The 17,831-nt window shown below is 45.2% G+C and overlaps 1 protein-coding gene across 2 annotated transcripts in view; it reads right to left on the reverse strand.

Annotated features, from left to right (window-relative positions):
- Positions 1–929: 929 nt before the first annotated feature.
- Positions 930–17,831, reverse strand: part of KDSR (3-ketodihydrosphingosine reductase) — a 38,644-nt gene continuing 21,742 nt past the window's right edge. Inside the window, exons 6-9 of one of the 2 annotated variants that reach the window (XM_007463697.1) lie at positions 10,806–10,889; positions 7,712–7,795; positions 5,116–5,217; positions 930–1,176 (exon numbers count right to left, since the gene is read on the reverse strand). In XM_007463697.1, the coding sequence (XP_007463759.1) occupies positions 1,057–1,176; positions 5,116–5,217; positions 7,712–7,795; positions 10,806–10,889 (390 nt within the window). In that variant the 3' untranslated portion in view covers positions 930–1,056. The remainder of the gene's footprint in view (positions 1,177–5,115; positions 5,218–7,711; positions 7,796–10,805; positions 10,890–17,831) is intronic. The other variant, XM_007463696.1, reaches the window with a different exon arrangement.

The raw sequence follows: 17,831 nt of genomic DNA on the forward strand, positions 1-17,831 counted from the left end.
TCGTCCTACATTTTTTTTCTTAGTGAATAAAACTGAAACATGCTATCATCAGCCTTTCTTAAAAGCTACATATATGCTACGAGGAGACAAAGGTCACGCTTTCTAATTTTTTCATTTGCTTTAATAAATTCATTAACTAATTTAAAAAGTCAAGTCAAAAAAAACTGGTCTTCTCTTTTTTTTTTACAAAAATATTATAGCAGTATAAGCAAAATTGGAAAGGAAGACATGGGAAGAATAAGACACTACAATGGCATGGGTGAGCTTCAGGTCATCATGGCTATTGAAGAAATTGTAAACTTTTAAGCTACTAAGATTTGACTTCTCTTCAGAAAACATTTTAGGAGCCTGCCTTTCCCGGTGAACGAAAAATGAACAGTGCCCTAAGCAACTGAGTCTAAAGAAGACAAGAAAGCATTATTTTTTCCAACTGGAAAATATTTATCTCCTTTGTTCCACTGCATTGCCCTCTCCCATCCCCCTTGTAGTTTTATGGGATCAAAGAGAGAGAAGCCACGAGAGTCCACCAGCAACAGAGTAAGTGAGGGACGTTACTATGCACTCAGACACAACGGCAATGTATAAAATGCATCTGGAATAAAATACACCAAGTTAAAAAGAAAAGAAAGAAAAAAGAAAAGAAAAAGGCCCCAGGAACCCATAAACTGCCTCTCATGAAAGGTTAAAAAAAGTGCTTGGAAAGTACATTTCTGGACTTGATCTCTACCAGGGAAAAAAAAGAATAAATAGAAAAAAATTTTCAGTGATCACTCTGGAACCCTGTCATTTACCCTGCTCACACGCTATGAATTCCCTTACCATCACTTCTCCGCCTCGGAGAATCAAGTGGTCTCCTGCTCCAAATTTGCATAGTATTAATAATATTCTCTGGAGTTGAACGTCTATCCCCCTGCTTGCAGCCAGGTTTCTGAAGAGCACTGGTCCAATCTCACAGATTCGAAAGCAAGACATGAATGTCTGCAGGCCAAAAACTGCGTCCCGTTTAGCAGCAAGCTGGTCAAATTATTTAGAAAGTCTTTTTCCAAGGGATAAGAATTAGGCAGTTTTGTCTGCAATTTCAGATTTCGCTCTCTGCATCATGCAGCGACGAACTATACTGTCGAAGCTTCCAAGGTAAAACAAAGCAATCGTACGGAAGAGGCCCATGGTGACTACCTGCAAGACAAAGAGACCTTTGAGCTCATGCAACAGGATGGCACAATCATCCATTTCAAGGGATTTTAGGATATGTCTCTGATAAACAGTTTCTAAGACGCATCTTCCAATCTGCTCCAACGATAAGTACGTAAAATGAAAATTTTGTAAGTGCCAGCAGAACACGGAGAACAGAAGTTGTCTGCTCTGAGCCACTGGGGAGCACAGGGCCTGCCAGACAGGTAACGACAAAACGTTTGTCCAGTTAATATATGCAAATTATACAAAGAACAAAATAGGGATTCTTAGTAGTCTTGGGGTTCTCTGAGCTAGGGTAGATCCAGACCAGCACCTCAAATATCCAAGCTACAATCAAGGCTTTTTGGTTTAAGGTTTATGTTCTGACCATAAAAGGCAGACCCTACGCTAGGTGCTGAGAGCACTGTGGTGAGAAAGCCCAGTGCCGGCCTCCACCAGCGCACTCCATACCAGGGCAGACAACCAACTGGAAAAGGGCAATTACTATTTCAGGGTTAAGACAGCAATTAACCACATCCATTAATTTTCACTCTCTCCACTAAAGAACTCTCACTACAACACCTGGAAGTGGAAATTTTGAAAGGCATAAAACTACAAAGAGGAATCGTTTCAGATACACAAAGCCTCAAAAAATTTGCCTCCCAAGCACCCTTTTTTGAGGAAGCTACCAGAAGAGGTAAACAGCCGAAGAGAGCGGTGTCAACAAAGCAAGGCAATGTCCTGTGACGCAGAAGGCAGGAGACCCAATACCCAGGAGAGGCAGAGGGGTCCCCCAGGATGACCGTGAAGGGGAGGCCGGGGTCAGCTAAGCACCTGACTGGGGGCTGCCAGTCCTGACAGGCAGATCACAAGGCACCAGGAGGCATTCCTTCCAGTGGTGAAACTGACAAGAGTATCTGATGTTTCTGAGAGGACATGAAGACCAGTCATTAGGAATAATACACAGAAATAATACATAAAAAAGGCCGACAATAGTTTCGGGGAAAACAAAAGGTTGCATAAGAAAGGAAAATTACTTATGTGCATTACATAGCTCAGCTGTGAACAGCATTTAAATAGCCCTAAGGATGGTGATCTCAATACAGGTCTAACCAAAATCACAATATCACTAAAAAGAGGGAGGGTGGGGATGGAGGAGAGGCGGGTGTGAGCAGGTGGGACAGCGTGGAACAAGGGGAGCTCCATCCTCATCCTTCGGAGCAGAGCTAGTACCTGATCCCGAACCGAGGAGTCAAGTGGAAGCGGCCACGTCAGTATCTGCCTAGAGATAAGGAGGTGAAGGTCAGAAGGTCCAGCTAAGAGGGCAGCCTGACTGCTTCTGAGAAAGGTGAAACGCGGGATATGGGGTGAGGGTTTGCTGTTTCTCATAATGAGTCTTAAAAACGATTTGATTCTCTGAAGTGTGCGCAGGGATAATTTTGAAAAATGTAAAAACCAAAGGGAAGCTGGAAAAGGAAAACTCTGGAGACAGTAAAAAGATCAAGGGTTGCCAGGGGTTCAGAAAGGGGGTGGGGGATGAATAGGTGGACACAGGGGAATGTCAGGGCAGTGAATAGTCTGTATGACACTGTAATGGTGGATACATGTCATTCTACATTGGTCAAAAACCACAGGATGGATGGATAACGCCATGAATAAACCCTAGTGCAAACTATGGACTTCAGTTGGTAATAATGTATCAATACTGGCTCATCAATTAACAGTGCGGCCACACTAAGGCAAGATGTTAATAATAGGGAGGGGGGAGGGGAAGAGAGGGTCTGCAGCAACTCACTAATTTCCACTCACATTTTCTATAACCCTAAAACTGCTCTAAAAAATAAAGTCAGGGCTTCCCTGGTGGAGCAGTGGTTGGGAGTCCGCCTGCCAATGCAGGGGACACGGGTTCGTGCCCCGGTCCGGGAAGATCCCACATGCCGCAGAGCGGCTGGGCCCGTGAGCCATGGCAGCTGAGACTGCGCGTCCGGAGCCTGTGCTCCGCAACGGGAGAGGCCACAGCAGTGAGAGGCCCACGTACCGCAAAATAAATAAATAAAGTCAAATTTTTTTTTAAATTAAGGGAATGAAAAAACACACACACACACACACACACACACAAAAAGCAATTATACTACAGCATAATCAGAGGCTAAAACAGGGGTGAGTCCAAGGCATTTCACCCAGTCATGGAGATTTCTGGAAAAAGCAACGTTTAAGGTGAGACCTTGAAGGAAGGTTGGAAGTTGGTCAAAGGAAAGTGGGGATGGAGGAACAATGAAAAAGTGGCAGAAAGAAGAGGAGGGGCAAGAGGAGAAGGAAGAGGGGGTGACAGGGCCGGAGGTCAGAGGGCCGCGCCACAGGGGCTGGGAGTCTGTGTCCTGCGCACCCGTGCCAGCCGGTGACGCCAGGTGAGAATGCAGACCCTGGGCTGCTGGGTCTCCAAGGAAAGTCCAAAATCTCGACTTTGAACGTAAATCTAATTTTGAAACTATTCTATTTCCACACGCAGGCTCATACCAGATGGACCAAACAGAACGTTTCACAGGCACGTGACTCCCCGGTTCACAACCTCTGGTGCACAAAGCCTCAGGCACGGAGTGTCCTGGTCTGAGCTACACGAGCAGCGACAGGGCCAGGAAAGTGGACCAACCCAGGACGAGAGGGCGGGCGGACAGAGCTGCCCCGACGTGAGGGGCAGGAGAAGCTGGGTGGGCGATGACACGCCCGTTTCTGGTTGGTCTCGGAAGTGAACGTGAACACTGATCACGGGGGCAGGGAATACAGAACTGCTGACAGAAGGCAGGGGGCAGGATGCTGGGGAAAATACTATAAAGTCTTCCTGTGGACGTGTTGAACTTCATACGTAAAGTCACAGCCCAGGGAAAACATCTAAAAGAAATGTAGTGGCTCGTCCTTTTTTTCTTTTCCTGGCCGCACGGCACGCAGGATCTTAGCTCCCCGACCAGGGATCGAACCCGCACCCCCTGCAGCGGAAGAGCAGAGTCTTAACCACTAGACAGCCAGGGAAGTCCGTAGCACGTACTCTTAAGAGAGAATCACAGTGAGAAGAGAAGAGGGAGGAAAATCAACACCTAAGTCCCGGGGACTTTCCGTCTGGACGTGGTCGACTGCACATTGACTGCACATCGAGTACACATTTAGCGTAGCGCTTTGTCATAAACTGCCCACTAGTGGGGGCAGCCCCTGCTCAGTGGCCTTCCCACCCCTCCCTGCCCTCCTCCTACCCTCCGTCATCCTCAGCTTGGTCTTTCTAGAGCAATCCCTCTGTTATAACTCTCATTACACTGCACTGAACTAGCCTCAGCATTCTTATCAGTCTCTCCATCTAGACTGCAAGCCCCCTGAGGTCAGAGAGGTCGCCTTACCTCTGATGCTCCAGTAGCAAACACAGCACCCGGCTCATCAAGGAGCAGTTAACTTTTGTGTGTGTTCTGGACGAACTATAATTTCCGTGAGGGCAGGGATTGCGTTGAATCCCTGACTTATCTCCCTAAGCTTCTGTGGCCTGACCCACAGGAAATTGTTCCAGTCTAATATTCCAGGACTTTTAGGCAAGTCCACCCCATCCCCCTAGTGACACAGGTTTCCATTTTTCAAACACAGAAGATGAGTGATTCTCAGAGGAGAACCCAGATTAACACCCCAATAGCAGAGACAGTGTTTTCTCTCTATATCCACGGTACCCAGCATGAAAGTCTTCTTCCCAGACTAAATTGCTCAAGTTACAGCTTTAACCTCCTTCCTTTTTACTTCTTCCAGGTAAAGGAAGAAAAAAGTCGATACTTCAATAAAAATTCTTCACATCCTCATGTAAAGCTGCTATGTCTTCCTTTAGCCTTTTCTCATTGAGGTTCACTGAGAGGCGCCTGTTGTCTGTCTGTGTGTCCATCTGTCCGGAGGCCTAGGCACAGCTCAGCTCACCTGCTGGAGCCCTTCAGTGATGGAAGTTACCGGAGCCATTCCACAGGTCAGGGACGAGAGCATGTACCCATCTGAGCCGATGGAACTGTTGAAATTTCCTTGCTAAAATAGAAGGAAAAGAAAAGACAGAGGCAATAGTAGCGACATGGGAAGGAATCAACTCAGTCACATTGGAAACAATGACGTGTGTCTGTTCACTTCAGGTAGGAGGAGAGGGTAACAAAGCACATGTCGCAGCTCAGAGCCGAACGTGGCCTCAGCAGATGGGCTGGGATGGCTGAACAGCCACTTCTCAAAACGTGGGTCCATGGACCCTGAGTGTCCTGAGACACTTCCACGAGGACAAAACGATTGTCATGATGATACTAAGACGTTAAATGCCTTTTTCACCCAGTGACACTTGCACTGACGGGCAAAACTGCTGTCTCATTAGCACAGACCACACTGGTGGTGCCTCTCCACTGCCACACACACTTGCAGTGATAAATAAATACACAAAGAAAACAGAAATTGTTTAAATCTCCAAAAAAATTTTAAATGTCAGTTTTGATTAAAAATGCCCTCGATAAAGCAGTAAAATTAATCGTTTTGTTAAATCTCAACCCTTGAGGACATGTCTTAATGTTCTGTGACAAATCCACATGGTAGGGGACAGATGCCTTGAAGAAGAGCCCTCCTCCAACCGTAGTCAGGAAAGGTCCTGCTTTTTCTGCAGAACACTATTTTTACATGCAAGAACCATGGACTGACAATCTGTGGTTATTCAAACACGGGTATCCGGAAGATATTTCGCAGAAAATGAATGAAAGGACTGTCGCTTCAAGGAAAACTGGCAGCTTTTGTGATCAATGTTCAAATCTGAGATTTCAAGGAAAAATTAAGAATTGGGAAAATGTATATCTGCCATTTTGAGACTGTCAGCTTCCCAATACAGAAAGACTTTTATAATAAGATCAGCAGTGATAGTAATGAATGTCATTTTTTTGATAACTCAAGGAATCCATATTTTCCAAATGACTAATGCATAATGTTACAAAACCATGAATGGATACAAAACATTCAAAGTGCAAGGCAGACCAATGTAACATGTAACAGAGAACAAGAAGTTCATTGATAGAGTTTCAATTTCACATTGCAACTAACCTTTAAGAAACTACTATTCATCCAGTTTAGGTTTTATGTCCCTCCCAAAAAATAAATAAGAATGTGCACAATTATCTGAGAAGCCTATAACATATTCCTTCCTTTTCCAACTATATGTCTCCGTAAGGCCAGATCTACTTTATATCCTTCATTCAAAATAACATGTTACAGCAGACCGAATGCAGAAGCTATGAGGATCCAGCTGTCCTCTATTAACACAGACATTAAAGAACCAGTGAAATGTAAAACACCACCACCCTTCTCACTAAATTTTGTTTTGAAAAATAATTTTTGTTATAAAAAATGCTCATTAAAATATAATGGATTTATCATTGTTATTTTAAATGAATACATGTTTTTAAAATGACGCAGTTTCAATTTGTGATACGGCAAATATTGATAAGTATAACCCATGGAAACAAAAGTTCCCTGGGGTTGTCGACAACTTTAGAGTCAAGAGATGAAAAAGCGTGAGAACCGCCAGATTAAATGAATCCTGCCAAAATACGAAGAGCTGCTTCGGATCATTAAAAACATGGAGTGTGTTTGCTTTGACTTGAGATAAGCAGGAAAAACAAAGTCCGCCCAATCCGCTGGTTGCCCTCTTTCTATGCCTTTGAACACAATCAGGGCAAGGTTCTCCCCACTTCTGCAGATATTTTAATAGCCTTCGATGCTTCCTGTATTCTGCTCGGCTCAGCCTGAACATGCAACGGCACGGACGTTCCTTCCAGGCCAAGGCCCAGCCTCCTGACGCTTCTCGTTCCAATCGTCCCCAAATTTCCTAAATTCAACGGGTCCTAAGGTTTACAGACATCCCCTGTACATGTATACTTTTCTGCATGTGGGTTAACGGTAAGGCTGCCAAAAAGCTTGTGGCACATAGGCTGTCCTACAGAATAGCACCTGGTTTCTAAAAATACCATTTCTGACTCAGAATAAACTCGGTAGCCTGGAAGTGCATTAGCTGAGTTGACAGGAAGATGGCCCAGTGGGCTTGTGGCACTTTCTTATTAGTAAACATTTGGGAAAAGGATACTGGGAAGAAGGAAGGTGAAAGAAAAAACCTTAATCAACACATCTGGCAGTAAGACACCTAAAATAATCTAAAACTGAAAATACTGCAGGAGAGAAGAGGACAACATGCTGTATACAGTATATAGTACATACCGTTTACACATCACAGGTTAAGTCTCATTTTCCTTTCAAAGAACCGAAGTTCTCAGACTGATCAATCTGTTCCTAAGATTAAGATATATTACTAGTTTCCAGAACCTACTAATCAACGTGGAATCAACAAGGGAAGAAAAGTACAATCTAATATTAGATATGATGAATTTAACTCACCAAAAAACCCCAATAATTTATATTTTGAAATAAGCCCTGGTAAAATATCTTTTTGGAAGTACAGTACTGTTAACTATTAATAAAAGGAAACAAGGTTTTTACTTACTATGGCATCTTTAACAATTTGTTTGGCCACTTGTTCTGGTTTGCAAACAGATGTGGTCTCTGAAATAAGACGGGTCTCCAAAGGCTAAAGGTGAAAAAAATAGACTTATCAATACCACTACTGCCCACCGAATTAAAAAATCATTTTACAGCCCTCCTCCCCCAATTTATTCATAATTCCAGTTTTCTACCTTTGAACTGATTCCTGTTTTTAGAATTCTCTATCTAGATTTCAAATCAGTTTACTGATTACTGGTTACTGTATAAAATTCAGCCCAGTAGCTGAAGCAAGACAAGGAGACCCCAGCTACTCTCTGTGGGATATGTCTCAGTTCCAATGAGGACCATTAGAGCTTAAGTTTAAAAAAATGAAAAAAAATACCTTGCCCTGTCTTTATTTTCATTTTTAAAAAATCTTCTTTGGAACGACATGCAACACATGTGCTCAAAAATTCTTTAGAAGGGAGTTTCAGTTAGAAGTTTCAAAACTTAAGCCTTAAATGGCTTGAAAAAATAAAATAAAATAAAAAACAGAACATATTTTCTTAAAATAGAATAGCATAGTGCTCATAAAAGTCAAGTGTTTCTTGATGAACCTAAATTAACAGAAAAGCCCTTTTTTTTTTTAACATCTTTATTGGAGTATAATTGCTTTACAATGGTGTGTTAGTTTCTGCTTTATAACAAAGTGAGTCAGCTATACATATACATATGTCCCCATATCTCTTCTCTCTTGCGTCTCCCTCCCTCCCACCCTCCCTATCCCACCCCTCTAGGTGGTCGCAAAGCACCGAGCTGTTCTGCTTTATAACAAAGTGAGTCAGCTATACATATACATATGTCCCCATATCTCTTCTCTCTTGCGTCTCCCTCCCTCCCACCCTCCCTATCCCACCCCTCTAGGTGGTCGCAAAGCACGAGCTGATCTCCCTGTGCTATGCAGCTGCTTCCCACTAGCTATCTAATTTTACGTTTGGTAGTGTATATATGTCCATGCCACTCTCTCACTTTGTCACAGAAAAGCCCTTTTGAAGGTGCCACCATTGATTCTTCCAGACCCCCAGGCTAACATAACCATGTGTGGCCAGATACTCAGGAGATTTAAAGGCACTATGGCGCCCCCTACGGGACCCGCAGATCAAGGTAGAATTTTATTTACCCAAAGAAGTCAGCCTGACATTTTAGTGGAGGAAAAACAAAAAACCCCAATTTAACAACAAAATCAAATCTTCACAGGGAAATCACCGTCCTTTGTCAGCTTTGGCTTCTGCCTAAAAGACCACTTACCAAATGTTGCAAATCTGCTTAGCAGATTCCCCTTATTCATTTGGCTTAAATTTACTTCTTTGAAATAGTAGTAATTTTTAAGAGGCAGCACCAAAGAGAAATGAATAGGAGAAAAACCTTCTAAATCATAAACATCTTGTTGCAAATATACAGCCCATGGAGCATAAGTGCCAATTTTTATGCTGTGCAGATTCACACTTACTAAGCATCACTTATAAAAGAGAAGAAAACACATCAATACCAACTTCAAGGGGATAAGTTCTGATTGATTCCTTTCTCCCCCACTTTGTTTGCTCAGAAAGTTCAAGCCAGGTTCATCTGAACAAAGTGCAGAGCTGGCACTCAGCTCAGGATGACTGACAGTCACTGTATTAATGTTAATGTCCAGAGGTGATGAACACTATAGAGAAAAATAAGGCCAGGGAAGAGGATTCACATCTCACGGGAGGGATACTTGAGATAACAGAGGGTCAGGGAAGTCCTCTCCAAGATGAAGGCTGTACAGAGATGGAAAGAAACACAGGAGGAAGATCCATTTGAATATCCAGAGAGAGGATGGCAAGAGCAAAGCCCGCAGGTGCAAACAGGCCAGGCAAGCTCAAGGAATAGACAGGGCTCCGGTGTGGCTAAGGCCAAGGAGAGGAGAAAATGCTGTGGACAGGTGGCCGAGGTCCAGACAGTGCAGGACCCAAAAGGCTCGAGGCCTCTGGATTCTATTCCAGGCACGCTGGGAGCTAGGGGAGCTGCACTCTCTGATATACAGCCAACACCAACATGTGCTATTTAATTCTAACTTTAAATTACTTAAAATGAAATAAAATTAGAAATTCAGTGTCTTGGCCCCACTAGCTGCACTGCAAGCGTTCAACAGCCACAATGTGACTTCCATACAGGAGCGTGCAGGACCATTTCCACCATTCTAGAACATTCTACAGGACTGTGCTATACAGGAGGTTTTGATCTTTTGGGTTTTTTCTTTCAGTTTTGTTTTTTGGCTTTTTTTTACACAAGAGGGGTTTGACCAGGGGAGTGACAAGACCTGACTTGGGCTTTAAAAGGATTACTAGCTACTTTATGAAGAACAGACCCCAGCGGGGTAAGAAAAGGAGCAGGCAGACCAGGCTGAAGACCATGAGAGAAGTTCAGGCAAAAACATCAGTGGTTCTCACTGCTGGGATGGTAGTGATATGTGCAGTTTAAAAAAAAAAAAAAAGGTCTGATCTGGGATAAATTCTGAGAACAGAGCCCAGAGGATGTGCATGTCACCTGGATGTGTGGTGTGAGAGGAGGAATCAAGGCTGGCCTCGCGGTTTCCAGCCTGAGCAGCTGGGGGAATGGTGGGCGCCGGGTAACGAGATGGAAAATAATAGAGGGAATCACAAGTTTCGTTTTGCAAATGTTAAGTCTTAGGCGCCCATTAGACCCCCGTGTGGAGACAACGGATCAGCAACCATTTCAGGTGTTTAAATGTATTTAAGGCCAGGGGAGAAAATATTATTTTTAAAGAGTATTATCTTGTTAGCTAAAATACAAGCTGTACTCTCAATCAGAAAGCAAACACCTTATTAATTAAATAAAGCTTGAAGATTCTTAGCAAAAATGGCCTTTGGAAACAGGGCTACATCCTCCAAGACTCTAAATGAAAGTTCCAGAAAGTTCGGAGGCCTCTTGCAAGCACATAAATTGAAAGGAACTCAATTTTCTGATTGATGAAAATGCCCCCAGGCCGAAGGGTGGAAAGACAGAAAATGGGAAAAGGGGTTTCCTAAGTTCAAAACTCGAAACAGGGCACAGAGAGGCGTACTTACCTTGGTTTTGTTTTCTTCTGCAAACCCGGGGGTGTCTGTGTCTGGTGGGTAGGCAACTGTGACATAAACATTATACGGCTTCACCTGCATTTCAGAGACAACGTCGACCCCTTCAGTAAACAAGATACAATTTCGCATCCTCCCTCATCAACCTGCACTGGCTGCCAGGCAGACAACCTAAATACAACCCTGATTTTCTCAAAAGGTGGTGAGACCAACAGGGTGATTCTGGAACAGGAGAACTACCACCAGGTGAATCAGGAAACTCCTGGCCCTGAAGATCATTTAGAAGTAAAGGCAAAAAGCTCACCCCAACCTCGATTCCAGAAAACAGCTGGCCCTGAGCTAGGGACAGTCTCCTCCTCCTAAGTTTATTCCACTCCCGCTGACCAGGGGCCTGGGAGCTGCCCGTGAGAGCGGATGATGCTCAGGGGAAACCCACTTGTCCTCCCTGCCACCGCACACCACTTGGGCTCAGTGGCCAAGGCCACAGGACAGGTCTACTCCTCAGCCATCAGGAAGGAAACAAGTTTGTTTTCCTTCACGGCTGCTTCTCAAACCCTCGTTATGTTCATTTCATTTACAAAATATATTGAGATCATTCAAATCCCTTCCCCAATGCCCTTCTTGTGCCACCCCAGACCTGGGTCTAGAATTATATCCATCCCCTGAGAAGTGTGCTGGTTCAGGAACTCCCCTGCCAATGAGGGGCTCAGGGGTCACTTCCTCTGCCACAGGGCCAGCAGACAGGACGCTCTCCTGCGTGGACCCCCCCAGGTCAGACGAGGACAACCTTACCTGTGAACCATCTCATCTCGCATCTATACGTGCAAACTCCTTCCCAGCTCCCTGGCTCTCTCTGGAACAGAATCCTAGGCTTGTTTACCTCACTGCTGGGTCTCCTCACTCATAAACACACCCCTGACAATTCTAGAAGATTCTCCTGCTGGTCGGACAGGACACACCTTTCCCACTGACCCCGTGCTCCACACTCGTATCTGGCCCTGATGCTTAGTGACGCGAAGCAGGATGGATTAAACCATCAGAATCTCTGCCATGACTTTTGTTTGCTTCTGGCTCCCTGTTTAGCCACACGGAAACGCCTAAGGGAGTTGGCAGCGGACAGGCAGCTGGTCATGAGGAAGACCACTGTGCGTCTTAAGGAAGCTGCAAGTGACAATACTATATTGCTTCCTCATGCAACAGCCGCTGAGAGCATCCCAGGGTCCTGTGTTACGTCTGGCTTTTTTTCTCCCTACTTCCTTCTCTGAAGCATGGTCCTCGGGGCTGCGGAGGAACCGCAGGGGCAGGAGAAGCACGCGGGCAGGAGAGCCTGGCCAGCCAGCCCAGGAAGTGCAAGAGCAGAGGACAGTGTCCCTGCTGGTTCGGTTCCAGGCACCTAGGGCGTGAGAGTGCATTCACTCAACATCGCCGGGGCATGCAGCTTCAAGGCCCGGCTGTGCTCGTCAATAGCTCGGGATTCGGCCTGGCAGTGAGGCTGATGAGCAAGCAATTCCTCTTCCACTGTCTCCCACGGCCTTGCCCTTTGCTGTGCACAGACCAGAGAGAAACACCACCAAAGAAAGAAAAGCCAATAAGCAGTAATTAGACAGCCCACCCAAAGCCTGAAGCTGACTGCTCAGACGCGGTCGCTTCTGCACTGCTCCCTCCCCGGCAATGACTCAAGACAGTGGTACTAAGCTAACATAAGACAGGATGTCAAAGCAGTGTTTCTCAAAGTCAAGGTTATGGCTGAGCTTCCAAATGGTTAAAACTGCTTTCCAGAACAGCTTTTTCCCGGGGTGGGCACAGATTGTCAGGGTTGGGAGAAACCAGTCCAATCCCTTTCTGGGTACTCGTATCCTCCCTACAATCATGGAGCCAAATGACTCTCTCAACCTATGGCTGGATACCTCCAGTGGCTAGTAACCTAACCGCTGTATTTATTTATCCAACAAATACTTACTGCATTATTACTATGCCCTCGTGGAGCTTACAGTCCCCTGAAACTCTTGGTTAAATAATTTGTTAAAATCTATATAGGGCTTCCCTGGTGGTGCAGTGGTTGGGAGTCTGCCTGCCGATGCAGGGGACGCGGGTTTGTGCCCCGGTCCAGGAGGATCCCATGTGCCGCGGAGCGGCTGGGCCCGTGGGCCGTGGCCGCTGAGCCTGCGCGTCCGGAGCCTGTGCTCCGCAGCAGGAGAGGCCACAGCAGTGAGAGGCCCGCGTACCACAAAAAATAAAATAAAATAAAAATCTATATATACTGTATCTACAACCTTCCTGTAATCGACTAATCCCATAACCCCAGCAGAAAAGGAAATGAGGTTAGTTTGGCTTCACTGGTTCTTGCTAAGACAAGTGCTGACTCCTCAAGCCCACTTCTGCTAAGAATTTATAAGCCAGGACTTCACTGATTCCCATTTACGTAGCCCCTGTCTGCGTTTCCTTGTTCTGCTCACTAACCATTCTGTCTCCCCCACTGCTCTGCCCTAGTCCCATCCCGCTACCATTCCCTCCCTTCTACCTGGCCTCATTCTCAATCAGAAAGACACCCTACGTGCTCAAGAACTGGCTTATTACCAAAATTATCTCACCTAAGGTGTGCTGTTCCTCATTCCATCAAAGCAAAGGCATGGGGGCTGGAGAAAGGATTACAGCTGTTGACATGAAGCTCCAGAACTTAAGCTCCGGCTTACTTGTGGGCCATGGCGGGAAAAGACAGGGTTGGGGGGTGGGGCATGAGCCCAAGGGAAATAGAAAGGGGGATGCCTAGTTTTCTTTTACTTGGTCTCTGCTACCACATCTTTGGCTACACCCCACCTCAGAAATCTGCTTTCCAAAAAGGTCAACTTCTAAAATCTTTAAATGATGTATTTGTACCTAAAAGACTGAGTCAAAAAAGGACGACCAAAAAAAAAAGCCAACAAAGCATTCTTTCAAATTTAGTCATTGTATGTAAAACATTTCTAGGTCCAACTTTAGTCTGGGGGTCAAGGGCTGGGGTGGAGAGGAATATTCAAGAGTTCATTAAACCAAAAAAGAATGATCAACAGCACTTAGAGTCTGACTAAGTCTAGAAGGTTTCATTCACAAAAACACAAAAATCACCTTGGCCAAACAGACCAAATGATCCAGGTTTCAAAAACACAGGATAAGTTTGGATAAGTTTGTAAGGAAACAATTGTTTTGATGCAAGTTCTGCTATGAACAAACTAGATTTTGATTACTGAATTTACTTCCCCTCAAACCTACTTTCCATGTACATGTTTAGTTTTTTCGTTTGTTTGTTTGTTTTAATAAATTTATTTATTTATTTATTTTTGGCTGCGTTGGGTTTTTGTTACTGCGTGCAGGCTTTCTTTAGTTGCGGTGCGCAGGCCTCTCATTGCGGTGGCTTCTCTTGTTGCGGAGCACGGGCTCTAGGCGCATGGGCTCAGTAGCTGTGGCACGTGGGCTTGGTTGCTCCGCAGCATGTGGGATCTTCCCGGACCAGGGCTCGAACCTGTGCCCCCTGCCTTGGCAGGCGGATTCTTAACCACTGCGCCACCAGGGAAGTCCCTAGTTTTTGTTTATGTGAGGGCATTTTTTTTTTGTTCTTTTCTTTTTGCGGTACGCAGGCCTCTCACTCTTGTGGCCTCTCCCGTTGCGGAGCACAGGCTCCGGACGCGCAGGCTCAGCGGCCATGGCTCACGGGCCCAGCCGCTCCGCTGCATGTGGGATCTTCCCAGACCAGGGCACGAACCCATGTCCCCTGCATCGGCAGGCGGACTCTCAACCACTGTGCCACCAGGGAAGCCCTATGTGAGGGCATTTTTAATGGAGTTCAAGTACGGAGCGAAGTCAAGCTGACCAGCAAGTCCAGACCGGCCACTTGCAGCCTGTGAATCACGCGTGTCATCAGGAGGCTTCAGGGACTCGTCTGGACTAGCAGCTCCTGTCTTTTCCCTCTGCTTTATTAACATCTTCTTTCTACCCAAAAGGAAACCAGGCCGCCCGGATCATACACTGCCCTAAATGAGTGAATCCTGAAGTCGTTCTGCAAGACAAGACTCGGGGACAAAAAGCCCTCGTGCACAGACCTTTCAATTCCAAACTATCCCTTCTCCTACTGGGTTTCTGAGACTGATGTGAAGTGGTGAGGCAACCCCTGACCTGAAGTATAGACACGTTACAGAGGCAGACAGGGAGCCAAAAGGCAGAACGAGAAGGCATGGACTTTGTTACTATTTCTGTCACAGAGTAATGACGTGGCTCTGAGCAACCCAATGGCTTTACTGAAGACTCAGTTTTATTATCTAGAAGGTGGCATAACAACATCTGCCTCGTATATTTCACAAAACTGTTATAAAAATAAGACGGTTATTCATAAAGGGACTTTTCAAAGTAAAAACTACAAAAGAAATACCTGTGTTCTTGTTGGAAATTTCACAGGCATACGTGCCCCATTGGCTAAGCATATATGACAATGACCTGTTATTGATTAAGAGTATCAAGGACATTGATGACAATGAAATTTGTGGCTGGTTCCTTTGGGATGAGAACGGCACAGTCTACCAGTCCCTAAGTGGCAGGTCGGGATTCTGTCACTGACCCAAGAACACGTCTGCACTGCATTGCTCATCCAATATCTGGGCAGCGTGGCACTCTGCCATGTACCATCAAGGGCTCTTCTGGGGGCTCTCTGAATCAGGGGTCAGCAAGCTATGGCCCTTTGCCTGTGTTTTTACTGGCACATAGCCCCACCCGTTCATTTAAATCTTGCACAAGGCTGCTTTCCTGCTATCCCAAGAGATGTGAGTAGCTGCATTAGGCACCATCTAGCCCTCAAAGGCTAAAATATTTACTCTCTGGACCTTTACAGGAAAAAAATTTATCCACCCTTGATTTTAATCATTAAATGGGATTCTCAGATCAGACTCTTACTATAAGAGGACTGGTCACAGCGAAGTTTCCTGTGGGCTTCTTAACATCATGATGTAGTGTTATATTTCAGTATACAGCTGACCCTTGAACAACATGGAGGTCACAGGCGCCGACGCCCTGCGCAATCGAATTCCACGTATAACTTTCCAGGAGGCCCTCCGTACCCACAGAGCTGCATCCACGGATTCAACCAACCTCAGATCATGAGGTACTACAGTCTTTATTGAAAGAAATCCACAAATAAGTGGGCCTGCGCAGTTCAAACTTGTGATGTTCAAGGTCAACTGTATATAGAAATAGAAAGAATTTTACCTTAAAGTACGTGATTTTGGAAAGATACGTGCGATGCTCTCCAAGCATCCCCATGTGACAACGCAGCTGAGGAGGAAGGTTATACACATCTGACAAGTGCTTATTTTATGCTAATCCTAACCACATCCTCCTTCCACAAGATGTTCTATTCACTGTGAAGATAAAGCGCACTCACATTCATCAATATTTCTTCAGGATATTAAAATATAAGTATCAGGAAAGCCAAATGCAATTTTTAGTTTCTCATTTTTACAAACAAGGAAACTGAGATCAAGCGGGCATTTTTAATGGAGTTCAAGTACGGAGCGAAGTCAAGCTGACCAGCAAGTCCAGACCGGCCACTTGCAGCCTGTGAATCACGCGTGTCATCAGGAGGCTTCAGGGACTCGTCTGGACTAGCAGCTCCTGTCTTTTCCCTCTGCTTTATTAACATCTTCTTTCTACCCAAAAGGAAACCAGGCCGCCCGGATCATACACTGCCCTAAATGAGTGAATCCTGAAGTCGTTCTGCAAGACAAGACTCGGGGACAAAAAGCCCTCGTGCACAGACCTTTCAATTCCAAACTATCCCTTCTCCTACTGGGTTTCTGAGACTGATGTGAAGTGGTGAGGCAACCCCTGACCTGAAGTATAGACACGTTACAGAGGCAGACAGGGAGCCAAAAGGCAGAACGAGAAGGCATGGACTTTGTTACTATTTCTGTCACAGAGTAATGACGTGGCTCTGAGCAACCCAATGGCTTTACTGAAGACTCAGTTTTATTATCTAGAAGGTGGCATAACAACATCTGCCTCGTATATTTCACAAAACTGTTATAAAAATAAGACGGTTATTCATAAAGGGACTTTTCAAAGTAAAAACTACAAAAGAAATACCTGTGTTCTTGTTGGAAATTTCACAGGCATACGTGCCCCATTGGCTAAGCATATATGACAATGACCTGTTATTGATTAAGAGTATCAAGGACATTGATGACAATGAAATTTGTGGCTGGTTCCTTTGGGATGAGAACGGCACAGTCTACCAGTCCCTAAGTGGCAGGTCGGGATTCTGTCACTGACCCAAGAACACGTCTGCACTGCATTGCTCATCCAATATCTGGGCAGCGTGGCACTCTGCCATGTACCATCAAGGGCTCTTCTGGGGGCTCTCTGAATCAGGGGTCAGCAAGCTATGGCCCTTTGCCTGTGTTTTTACTGGCACATAGCCCCACCCGTTCATTTAAATCTTGCACAAGGCTGCTTTCCTGCTATCCCAAGAGATGTGAGTAGCTGCATTAGGCACCATCTAGCCCTCAAAGGCTAAAATATTTACTCTCTGGACCTTTACAGGAAAAAAATTTATCCACCCTTGATTTTAATCATTAAATGGGATTCTCAGATCAGACTCTTACTATAAGAGGACTGGTCACAGCGAAGTTTCCTGTGGGCTTCTTAACATCATGATGTAGTGTTATATTTCAGTATACAGCTGACCCTTGAACAACATGGAGGTCACAGGCGCCGACGCCCTGCGCAATCGAATTCCACGTATAACTTTCCAGGAGGCCCTCCGTACCCACAGAGCTGCATCCACGGATTCAACCAACCTCAGATCATGAGGTACTACAGTCTTTATTGAAAGAAATCCACAAATAAGTGGGCCTGCGCAGTTCAAACTTGTGATGTTCAAGGTCAACTGTATATAGAAATAGAAAGAATTTTACCTTAAAGTACGTGATTTTGGAAAGATACGTGCGATGCTCTCCAAGCATCCCCATGTGACAACGCAGCTGAGGAGGAAGGTTA

The sequence above is a fragment of the Lipotes vexillifer genome, unplaced genomic scaffold, assembly GCF_000442215.2.
Source record: "Lipotes vexillifer unplaced genomic scaffold, Lipotes_vexillifer_v1.1 scaffold868, whole genome shotgun sequence".
Lineage (NCBI taxonomy): Eukaryota > Metazoa > Chordata > Mammalia > Artiodactyla > Lipotidae > Lipotes > Lipotes vexillifer.